This window comes from Montipora foliosa, chromosome 5 (assembly GCF_036669935.1).
Source record: "Montipora foliosa isolate CH-2021 chromosome 5, ASM3666993v2, whole genome shotgun sequence".
Taxonomy (NCBI): domain Eukaryota; kingdom Metazoa; phylum Cnidaria; class Anthozoa; order Scleractinia; family Acroporidae; genus Montipora; species Montipora foliosa.
This window is the reverse complement of record NC_090873.1, coordinates 29,524,419-29,536,616: the sequence shown is the minus strand read 5'-3', so window position 1 is coordinate 29,536,616 and position 12,198 is coordinate 29,524,419. Positions and strand designations below refer to the sequence as shown.

The following is a 12,198-nucleotide window of genomic DNA, read 5'->3' as shown; positions in this document are numbered from 1 at the left end:
TACTCTGGCGTTAGACAGTTAGAAGTCTGGCCGGTTTAGGCCGGTTTGGACGTAAAATGGTTAAAACGGGGACATTTTTCAGTGAGTGATTAACCTCGGTGACAAGCAAAAATTTACCTTCAAGCAACCACAAACATAACTGGCTCAGGAATTGACCAATGAGGAATCTCAAGGAGATCCCCGTTATTGTTGTTGTTGTTGTTGTTGTCACTGACTTTTCTTTCGACAAACCAAGAAATAACCCACCTCCAAGTAAGAGCACACAATTCCATGTTACACAAAACGTTTCATCTTTTATACTCAATATTATAAAAGTCTATTCACAAAGAATAAAATATTTTACATTGCTTCAAAAGGAGAAGCTTCCAATAAAATTATACATTCCACTGGATAATAAACATTGTGAAATAACTCCCTTTTAAAAGAGGTATCCTGAATATTGATCAGTTATCTTATTTTCAGAATATTACGTTCTTGAGAAATGCTGAAGTCACCGAAATACAAATCAGGCTTCAAATGATGTGACATGTAAAGAGGTTGGATTGTCTGGAAAAGGAATTTCGTGCAGTAAGATCCAGTTTGAAAGCAATCTACCCCTCAATGCATGCTTTAAAATACCAGAAATCATTTGAATAAACAGCAAAAAGACTCTCATTAATATTTTCAGAGACCTAGAATAGAGGAACTTTTTTACAACGCCACTCACTACTCTTGGCTGGAAAGATGGATTCCTAATTTCTCTTGTCCTTCCCACTGAACAAGACAATTTTATTATAAGGAAAAGCAAGTTGTCCATCAACCAGATTTATCAAATCCTGAAGAGAAGATAACTTTAGCAAAATTAATACATGAATATATTACACTGAACAGGTCTTACCAGTTAAATTAATTTTCCTTTGTGTTAACATCTGTTCTAAATTATCAGCTGCAAAATAAGCAATTCATTTGTGGCCATTTGCACTTGTTATTAAAATAATATTATTGAAATCAAATTCTGCAGCGCCCTCATTCTTTTAGGTGTTAATTCTCTGAAATATACTGTTTTAAAGTAAAATCCTTACTTGGTAGTTAAATAAGTCTCTACAGATGAGTAAAACCTCATTGTATTAATGGCAATAACCTGCTTTATTTTCCTCTTAATAAGACCTGGTCAGTTGACAAGCTGGAATAAATTCAAAGTGTAAAAAACATACAACTATCGTTGTTTATTTTTAAAATTTGTTCCTTCCACGAAAGTAGACTACCTTTCATGACATCATAAAATCCAAACTCATGGAGCCAAATACCTTCAATATTATTTGAAAACAATTTAACACTCAGAGGTTATGTCCAGCTTTTAAAATTAAAATTAAAAATGAAGGATATGAATAACACTAATTTTAAAACATCTATTGTTTTTAAGAGTGGAATATTCTTCCCCCCTTGAAATCAACGATGCTCTCCTCAGTCGCTTTCTATTCACTTTGAAAGACAAAAATTGGTCGTAGTTTGATCCATGATGGAGCAATGAAGTGGAACAGGTGTGATACCAGGTTGACGTCACAAATTACTTAGCAAGAACTATTCCAATGCAAAGCAGCTTGTGATGTGAACCCAGTATTAAACCTATTCCTCTTCTTCGCATGGTCAAAGATCAAGTTACAACTAGTTTTTATTTTTGGCAGCCTCTAAAACAGTGATTGTGAAGGGGACAGTTACACAAACAAAAGATTTAGTTTTAGACAGGTGCAGAGAATAATCAAGTGAAAAAGTTTTTTTTTTTTTGAGTTAACAGACACAACAGAAATATTAATAGAAAGAAATACAAGTGTACACCTTTTTCTTCGGCTATTTGGTTACTTGTTATTACCAGGAGCCAGGTACAGTGCAATTAGCATTCTTAGGATATCTCATTTTTTTTAGAAAACTTAAATTAGGTCCAAAAATACCCCCTTCTTCACTTTAAGTTGAACCCAAACAAGGTAAGTAAAACTGAGGAAAAACAGAAGAAACACAAGAAAGTTGATGCTCCAGGTTAGTTTTTTTTTTTAGGGGGGGGGGGGGGGGGGGGGGGATTAAGGCTTGGCCAAATACTTAAAAACGCTGCAATTTGCTTTGTTAAAACTATTTAACCAATCATGAATGGCTGAAACTTACTAGTATACTTGTCGTCACCTTAGAATCATTATAATAATTATTATTGCTGCAAAAATACTTATCTTGTTAAAAATGTGATAAATAATCATTTATTACTTCAGGACCGTTTTAAAAAGGACAAACAAAGCACAAAACGGAGTTTGTGAAAAGATACTAACAAGCAATTACTGCTCTATGTTTGTGGAATTCACTCAAAATTCACAAGTGTGATAGCCAATTGAAATTTATGTAGAGTTTAGCATTTACTCTAATTTGTATTCTGTATCTTAATTAAAGAATGAACATTCTCTTATTTAGATACAGAATTTCAAAACACTTCATAACAAAGATCCATTATCTGCATATGCAGTTTTCTACAGAACCCTCTATAATTATATGCCAGTTCTCAAAACATGAAAGCACAAAAGGTTCTCTTAGTCCAAAGTGTAATAAATTATTAAAAATTATCATATTTTAATTTGTATCATATTTGCAATGCAACAATAATAATATTATAATGATTAAGAACAACCCAAATAATAAATTTTTTAGACATAGAACCTATGGCTATCATTAAATTGTTTTGACTTAACTTGTGCCATAATTTTGTGAGATGCAACCATAGCACAACTTTCTATTAAAATAGGCTCTTAATGATAAAATTTGTACTTTACAATAATTGCTAATGGTAATAATAAATGCTATGAAGTGGGAGTGGTAGAGCCTGTTGTCGTAATCATTGAAGGACTACCATCAATGTTGGCATCAATGTTCTCGCTCTCTAAATTCCCTGTGTTATCGGATGGAGATATGTCCTGTTCTGATCCACCAGCTAAAAATCTAACACACTTCTTTTTCCGCCTGGAAAGAAACAGAAAGTCATTAAAACAATGTTGATCTGAGAAATAATATTTTGAAGGTGCAAATTACTCCAACTGCAATCCATAACAACATTATTTCTCTACATCAAATGGGCCCTTTGCAGGATAGTGATCACATGATACAAATCCGCCATACTGGGACGCAAATTGCGCACTGGGACATCTAAAACAAAGACTAGTTAATCTAAATTTTCTTTGTTTTAGATGTCCCAGTGGGCAATTTACGTCCCAGTATGGCAGATTTGTACCATGTGATCACTACATGTATCCTGCAAAGGGCCCATTGGGTGAAAAATGGCCTACCTAGTTTTTCTCGGAATTTCAAAGTATTATGTTTCTCTTTCTTGTTGCATGTACAACTGATGTGTTCCTATTACACGATCCAAGACTCTAATAATCATTGGCTCCAAAATCAGCTTGAAGCTTGAAATAGGAACTGCGGAATTGTGCCAAGATGGACACCACTTAAATCATTTTTAAGGTTAATTAGCCTGCATTCTCTGCCTCAAAATTCAAAACACTAAAACATGGCAGCCATTTTGAAATAAGGTGAACAGCTGTTTTTTAAGATAATAATGGGAAGCTTGGGTGATCAAAACTTTACCACCCATCTTTCCTATAATAATTCATTACATTATTGTACTGGAGTCTAGAAAGAAGGATAGATTTCCTTACCTACAAGGCTTACACCATTCGTGTTGCCTATCAAGACCATATCTTGCTCGACACTTCTTTGGATTTGTTATCTCTGCTGAAAACAATGAACGTACAATGTACATTACTTTTTTGTCTCAGTGGCTTGGCACGTTACACATGTTGATTTTATCGGTTCAATCTTCACTAAACACTGTTTGCAGAGGTCTATTATGTCAGTACAAAAAGAAAAGATGTCTACATGTAGTCTGTTCCCATACTTGCAAGGTTGAAGAAAAGGACAACTATTGTATCCATCTGGAACCACTACTTTTCACATATTTTATGCAAGTGTGACGAAAAGTTTAAGTCAACATTTCACAGACTTCTTGACCACTCAACAAAGAATCACAGCCTTCAGGGCCAAGAATGGAATACTGCTCACAGGTGCCCCTAGCTCAGTGTGAGGGATTTGTATGGGAAGACAACACCTGAGACCTGAGAAGATACCATAAAGACACGTGTAATACCATAAAGACTCGTGTATAAGCCGCACCCCCAACTTTCAAGCATGATTTTGGAAAAAATAAGAACTCCAAAAAAGCACTTTGTTGTTGACGTTTGTTGACGTTTGTTGTATTTGCATTGAAATTAATAAGTTAATCAACTCTGAAAATACCTTTTAAAAGCTTCTTTTTAATCAATTTCCCTATTCCCTGTGACTGACGACAGTTTTTGCCTTCATTGCTAAAGCCCACAGTTGAAATGAAATAGATAGAATTTGCACGAAAAAAGTGCAGGAGAATGATGCAAAGCGTTTGCTTGGTAACCACGCAGTCATTTAACGAGGGAAATGTGCGCTTTCACATAAGTTGTGCGTGGATATCATGTTTATCAAGACGTATGGAAGCCATCGATTGGAGAAAATCGCAATGAAACGGTTGGCTATTTGCCTTGCGAGTTCTCCCAAAAAGCGTGGTATTTTCTTGCACGTAGTGGAGAAATCAGTGTTGAGGTGATCGGTCATAAACAACATTGTAAGCAGCTGTGCGGAGGAATGGAGATTCCATGCCAGTTAGTTTAACTGCTCAAACAAAATGCAAATGAAACGCTTGAAAGAACTACTTACGAGCAATATTCAGGTTTAGAACCTGAAGATGCAAACGAACTGCTCCTTTGGGAGCCACCACTTCTAACCACCGAACGCAATGATCAACATGTTTCAATATGTTTAATCTTTAGTTACTAAGGTTTTCAGTTCAATTTGTGACCCCTACAAGCCAGTTTACTCCCTCTGATAGCAATGGTCTCGTGTATAAGTCACACCTGCGATTTTTTGCCCAAAACTTAAGCAAAAAGGTGCAACTTATACAAGAGTCTTAAGGGTAATTTGAAAAGGCCTAAATCAATTGCCATTGTGGGTCACTTCCTTCCTGTGAGGTTTTTTCCCCAGATTCGACGCAAATTGAGCTTTTATCAGTTCCTCGGTTGTCAACGGTCCTAATAAAATACCAAGACTGAACACTGAATTATCACAAGCCCACCAAATGGAGTCAAATATTCCTGGTTAAAATGTTCCCATGGCCACAAATCCACTGTAGAATTCAAGGGCAAAGGTTTTTCTTGCATTTCAATCTGCCAGCCACGCAATTGAAGCCCTGCCAGCGACATCAGACAGCTGTTAGTGTCCCAAACGAAACAATGAAACAATGGAAAAGAGTCACAACAACTTTGAAGACGACACAGCGACCGTTGAGTTTGGTTTGGTAACTAGTCTTTGTTTGTGGCTTGGTAAGGAGTATTTGCTTGGAAATGTCGTCAGGGACAACAAACAAAGACTTGTTACCAAACCAAACTCAACGGTCCCTGTGTCGCCTTCAAAGTTCGAGAGGCTGTTTTCCATTGTAAGATTGTAAAGCTTTGAGAATTTTGTAAAGCTAAATATATATTATTATTATTATTATTATTGTATTTACAGTGGGTTTGTGGCCATGGGAACATTTTAACCCGGAATATTTGACTTCATTTGGTGGGCTCATGAAAATTCAGTGTTCAGCCTTGGTATTTTATTATGGCCGTTGACAACCGAGGAACTGATAATGGCTCACTTCACGTCCAATCTGGAAAAAACCTCCCAGGAAGGAAGCGACCTACAATACTCAGGTCTTGTCTTCCCATACAAATCCTTACATTCCCTCACAATGAACTTGGGGTGCCTGTGTACTGCTATGCCATTTGACAACAATCTTACGTACAAACATTACCTTGTGATTTATCTCTCTTTCTCTTTTTCTTTTTGCCTTGTTGTGCGTAATTATCCCTTGCACTCCAGCCAGGGTAGAGTTGCATGTGAAGAGCCCGTTCCTTCCGAGCCATTTCATAGTATTTGGCTTGTTCTTGTCGGTCAAGGGCATGCCACTGAAATGCAGAGAAAAATAGAATTACCAACATAGGAACAAATGCTCCTTGGGAGATACCACAAACATGCACGCTTAAAACCCGTCAACTCTGAAATTATTCTGGAAAAAACCATTCAAATGCATTGATCAGAACATTAAACTTAGGAATCAGGGTACCCGTGTCCTTGTCTGTGACAACTAAAAAGTCTTTAGAACTACACAGTAGATGTGACTAAAACAACAGCCCTTTCTTGTCAGTTGTTACATGTCCTGAGAGATGGCCCGTAGGGGTGTCAATAGGAAAGTAAGTTGGTGGACAGGGACCACAAGAACTGATAGCACATGCTTTTTTGCTTCTTTTTTTTGTTTTTTGTGGGGGGGGGGAGGGGCTCAAGGCCATTTTCCTCCGTATTTGACATTTGGCCCTCTTGGAATACATTTTGTGCATTTTGGAGAAAGATTCTTCTGTTTTTTTCATAAATGGGGCCTATCGGCTTTGTGTTCATTGCCTCAATCAAAATAGGTGGCAAGTTCAAGTTAAATAACTGTCAAGATTTGCCAGCCACCATCTCTTTTTGCAAATCCTGGATATGGCCAGAGTTCAACCCATGACCCATGACCTGCTCCACAGTAGTACAATGCTTTACTTACTGCTCTGACCAATCAATGCATAATTATCTGTTCTAAGTATGCAACATAAATTAATATGACTGGAAGAATTAATGATGTGCCACGACAATGCAAAACGTTTTCTTTTGCTTCTTTGAGTCCTTGGTAATGAAATTAAAAACTACTGCAGAACACCATTCATTGTAATTAAAAACTACTGCAGAACACCATTCATTGAGCAATATTCAAGTTCAGCCTCTTTTTCCAAAGCATGTCCACATTCATGTACATGAGCTAGGTCTACTTAGCTACTTATTCAGTTTTTAGTTCTACGAATGAAAAGTGACACAACCACCATCACAAAATTAATGTTATGCACTTGCACTTCCTTCAAGAAAGAAGCAAAAATGATCTTGAAAATGGTCTAATATCTTTTAGTAACACCCAACTAGTGGACTAACGCAAATGCTGCATTTTGATTGGCAACGCTACTAGAGGACTATTAATAATAATCATCGAATAGCGAAAAGCATGACACTTTCTTTCGTTTTATTTCCAAATAAATATATTTTCAACTTGCATTTGCTAACTTTATTATTGCCTTTTCTGTCTGACTAGTTGGGTGATATTAAAAGCACATGCTTTTTTGCTTCTTTTTTTTGTTTTTTTTTGGCGGGGAGAGGAGGGGCTCAAGGCCATTTTCCTCCGTATTTGACATTTGGCCCTCTTGGAATACATTTTGTGCATTTTGGAGAAAGATTCTTCTGTTTTTTTCATAAATGGGGCCTATCGGCTTTGTGTTCATTGCCTCAATCTCAAATAACTGTTAAGATTTGCCAGCCACCATCTCTTTTTGCAAATCCTGGATATGGCCAGAGTTGTGTCTAACCACACAACATGGATTCCATATTTATTATACAATGCTGGGGGTATGATGTAACAGCTGAATATTTTAAAGAATTATTCAGGGCTGTCAAAAGCATCAGTCTGCTTTGAAAAAGCAACAAGTTTTTTGTCTTGGTTGACTACTTTACTCTGTTACTTACTGTTACTGCTCCCTTAATGCCGCACGGCGCTGCTGTTACTCTACCGTTGGTAAATCAGCAGATTTTACCCTTTTTCTATGTTCCACCTCCTCCTTTTCAAACAAAGCATCTATGGCTAAACCTTCTGACAACCTTGATTATTATGTGCTCTACAGTAATCTGTAATTTGCAATTACCCTTTTTCCAAGTATCTGGTTGATTGCAGCACTTTCTTTCAAAGTACACTCTGACACAACTTTCGATCGCATGTCTTTCATATACAACATAAAGGCGTTAAGTGGCTTCTTGATGTGGCCTTTCATATGCCCACTTACTGCCAGATCCATTCCTGGGTGATCAACCATGGCTGGAATGCTCTGCGATGTTAACAAGCTGGAGAAGCAATTTTCTGTGTTAGAACTCAAGCACAAAGAGTTCAAAGCTCTCTCAAAACACCGAAGTATTAATGTGATTTTGGGGAGGATTTACATGAAACTTTAGGCCGGGGCAACAACACCAATTTTAGAATTAACTGGAGTATTTTAGCGACGGCTCCGGCCTACAGCAACAAAAGCAAGCGGTGCCACTTGTGCCTGACAGAAAAACTTTACTTAATTAGAGCGAAAAAGCCGTCTTTATTAAACAAAAGAACAGAACTCATTTCTAAATGCCGCTACGAGAATAAGTTTTACTTAGCAAATTTCACAAGACGCCAACAATAGCTCTAGAAAATCGTTATTTCACACGTAGATCAGATAATCACACTAATGAATTAATAAGCTACTTATCTAATTTGTACATACATTGTTGGAAGGTATGATCTTAGTTGAATAAAGTTCTGTCTGACGAGCGCTTAGGCGCGAAACTCAGAGTAACAGAGAATCGATGCGTCCTCTTTAATTCTTCAACTTATGTAAATAAATATATATATATAATACCATACTCATTCAGCTACAAGACCCCAAACTTCTTACGGAAAAAATCAACTTGATTGACACGACTTGTAAATGCATAATACTCGGCTATAAGCCGAGACCCATTTTAGGACTTGATGTGTATTATCGACTATGGAATTTTCGTAATTTAAAATACGAATTGACATTGACTGAAAAATTATACTCAAACCAATCAAATGAACACGAAAGTAAAGAAACAAACAAGCGATGTGATCGTGAGGTGACGAATATTATCGCCGTCAGAGGGTTTCACTGAAAAACCTGGTGCTAAGTGTCTCTAATTACTGACCTCACTGGAAACGTGTCTTCGTACAAGCAAAGCGTTTTATAAAAAGTTATTCGACTGGAAACCTTACAACCTCGCCTTCAACCTTAAAATAGTCGCCCAAGCAGAAGCTGTAGAAAATAACTCCGAGGTCGCCGGAGAATACAGCATCAGCGAGTCGATGGTTCCGTCGCTTGAGGAAAGATAAAGCAAATCTGTTCAATGGAAGCATATCGGGGAGCGTATCCCGAGCTGGATCAACGACCTTTGTTGTGGTTTTCAGCGCAAAGAATTCAAGGTAAGATTTTCCCTTTAATGCGTACCGTTTTTTTGCTTGGAAAATGTCGCTACAAAAAGAAATCCACTTGCGTTTTTGTCTCAAGTTTGCTCTGGTGTCATGTGACAAGCTTGTTTACACGATCTGTGTCAACAGATGGTGCAATCTCATTCTCAGACTCCTCGTTCCTTCGATGGGTAAAACAGGCTTGGCACGATATTCCCGAGGAGATGGTGAGGCGTTTGTTCAAGACTTGTGGTACCTCTAAAACGCACTCGACAGCACAGAAGACGATGCAGTCTTCAACGAGAATATTCCAGAACAAAAAAAGAGTGAAGACGAGGAAATGGACGACGAATTCGAGACAGACAACGAGGAAGAAGACCAGCAATAAGATCGATCCCGATCACACAACACGAACGGCTCCTTTACGAGCCACCAAGTAATAAAAGTCCATATTACACCAACAACTTCTCTTCATGTTACAAGTAACTTAGTTCAGCTTGTAAGTGAATACACGTTCATTTTTTACTGTTTTAATTTGCTGAGAAAACTATTTTTATCAAAAATACTCAGCTTTAAGCCGAGACCCCTTCTACGGCTTCAAATTTGCCCAAATTGAGTTGGATTTGTGTAAAAATCGCTCGACTTATAGCTGAATAAGTACGGTAAGCCATTGTGCTAGTGTTATCCCTGCATGAAGTAAAATTCTTTAATAAATGCAGTGGAAATCAGGGGCAGCTATCCAATTGTCCCTTTCCCTCCACGATAATGCTACCTATAGATCACTTTCATAAATGGCGACCAACTTTGCATTCTTTTGTCTTTATGTGTAATTAGACCTACTGCCCCCATTTTGAAACTACTATTCTTTTGAACTTTGTTCCTCGTAGCGTGGCTAGAAAGGTTTATTAGCATCAAAACAGAAGAATATTTTATGGCGCTGCCATTATGAAAGAGATCTATGGAGACAAGCAAGACCTTTGAAGAGAGGCTTGATATTTTGTTACATTGTTACTGCAATGATTTACTCAAGTTAAGTTCTTATAAATACCTTGCTGCCCCACATGTTGCAGGAGCTCGGCTAATTACTGTTTGATTGGGTGGAGGGGGAGGGCAACAAACAGGCCCACGTGGATCAGCTGTTAATGTTGGATGACTAAGTCTCTGGATGCCAGCTGACGTAGGTCCAACTTGGCTTGGATAACTTGGAGGATACTGCGATGATGGCTGCCCAATGATTGACGAATGAGGTTGCCTAGATGTTACACAAGAAACATTTCAGCACACTATGTTTGGATCATAATCTTTGTTGGATCATAATCTTTATTGCATTTTGTTCTTTGATTTACATTTTTCTTTGGAACATTAAACAAAGTGATTCCTAAGTCACAAGCTTGTACAGCAAGTACATTGTAGACAGTTTTCACTTATTTGTGTCATAATTTTTTAATCTTGGTATTTTTAACTCATCTTATTTATTTTAGTTTTTTTAATTTACAGGACCTCAGTGATAACAGCGTCTCATACACTGACAGGTTATCCTGTTGAAATATTTTTACAACTGCACACAGCTTGGCGTTTAATTTATAACAAATTGCGAAGTATATTTTTACCGCCTGTAAAATAAAGAGACATTTTGGTGTATTGTTTTATGATAGTGTATGTTCTGTAGAAGCAAGATATCAATTTATTCTTTTTGTGAACGTCAATCACCACTCAACAGAGGTCTTAAGTATCGGTCTTAAAGCTTGACTGATTTTGTGGGAATTCATCTCCTGTGGGAATATATCATCAGCTCTTTTGACTTTATTGAAACTTAAAGATAAGAGGATAGCATCTTTCTTAGGACACAAGACTTTCCAAGAAGTGTGATCTTCTGTAGTTGTTGTTACCCAGGATCTTTTGGGTGTATTTCTCCATCCTTTTCCCCAGGGCTTCAATCACCACCGGTATTCTTATGGCATTCATTTCTCACATTCATTCTATCACAATTTCAAGGTCTTTGTATTATCATCATCATTATGATTATTATTGAATCCTGTTCCCTTGTTCCTTGTGGTGTTTTTTTCCTCTTCCCTTGTCCCCGAGTTTAAATTACCCACAGTTCTTACTGGTATTTAAAATGAAATTAGTTGGTGAACTCTTAAAAGAAAGTATTGTTAGTATCAAAGAGAGAATTGCTTCAATTTGTATCTTTAAATCACTTGAACTTAATTGATGGTGGGAGATTGCTGGGTAAACACCACTTACCAAATCGGTGGCTCGAAGTGGAATCTTCTATCAGGTTTAACACCAGGGTACATGTATTGGTACTGAGGAGCAGGGGCATAAGGATGATGATGAGCTGGATGAAAGATTCCCGCAGGTCTTGGCCCATGACCTCTGTGTAAACTATGTTTTATATCATCTTGTTGCACATGAGCAGGGCCCCTGCTTGGGTAACCCGAATGCGACCCTGAATTCAAATGTTCATTATATCGATCTGGGAATGACAGCAGTTGAGCGATTGGAGCTGAGCTTGCAGAAGAAGGTTTTGAATCCTGGGGAGAATTAACAAGCATTATAGGATTAGCTACAAAATGATTTACCATGAAAATAATATTTTTGAAGTATAATTTTTCACAGCTTCAAATTAGTGGAATATCAGTGGCGTATCTAAGGGGGGTGAATTGAAAGAATTGAAGTATATACTCTCACAAAAGTCCAGATGGTTTAGGCTACCATTTTGACTTTGTTTACCTTTTGTATATGTAATCACATGGAGCTGAGGGCAATTAAGGATTAATTTTATGCATACTTTCAAGGTTTTCACAAAATTGACCAAGTCACCAAGTGACCAGGGCAATTTGTAAAACTTTAAAAATAAAAGTGAAATTAATCCTTCATTGTATCAGGGCACGTTGCGATTACATGTGATAAGCATATGTGACCTTCCACGGGAAAACGTACACTAACGCTAAACCGTTAAATTGACCGAAGCGTTAGATATCCGTTAGCCGTCCGTTAGAAGTTTACATGAAACCGTCAGAGCGTCA

The 12,198-nt window shown here is 37.4% G+C and overlaps 1 protein-coding gene across 3 annotated transcripts in view; it reads right to left on the bottom strand.

Moving 5' to 3' along the window:
* Positions 1 to 273: 273 nt before the first annotated feature.
* LOC138003872 (transcription factor 7-like 2) overlaps positions 274 to 12,198 on the bottom strand; it is an 18,386-nt gene continuing 6,461 nt past the window's right edge. Inside the window, exons 2-7 of one of the 3 annotated variants that reach the window (XM_068850151.1) lie at positions 11,414 to 11,703; positions 10,215 to 10,418; positions 7,860 to 8,055; positions 5,894 to 6,047; positions 3,672 to 3,747; positions 274 to 2,976 (exon numbers count right to left, since the gene is read on the bottom strand). In XM_068850151.1, the coding sequence (XP_068706252.1) occupies positions 2,817 to 2,976; positions 3,672 to 3,747; positions 5,894 to 6,047; positions 7,860 to 8,055; positions 10,215 to 10,418; positions 11,414 to 11,703 (1,080 nt within the window). In that variant the 3' untranslated portion in view covers positions 274 to 2,816. The remainder of the gene's footprint in view (positions 2,977 to 3,671; positions 3,748 to 5,893; positions 6,048 to 7,859; positions 8,056 to 10,214; positions 10,419 to 11,413; positions 11,704 to 12,198) is intronic. The other 2 variants (XM_068850152.1, XM_068850153.1) reach the window with 2 other exon arrangements.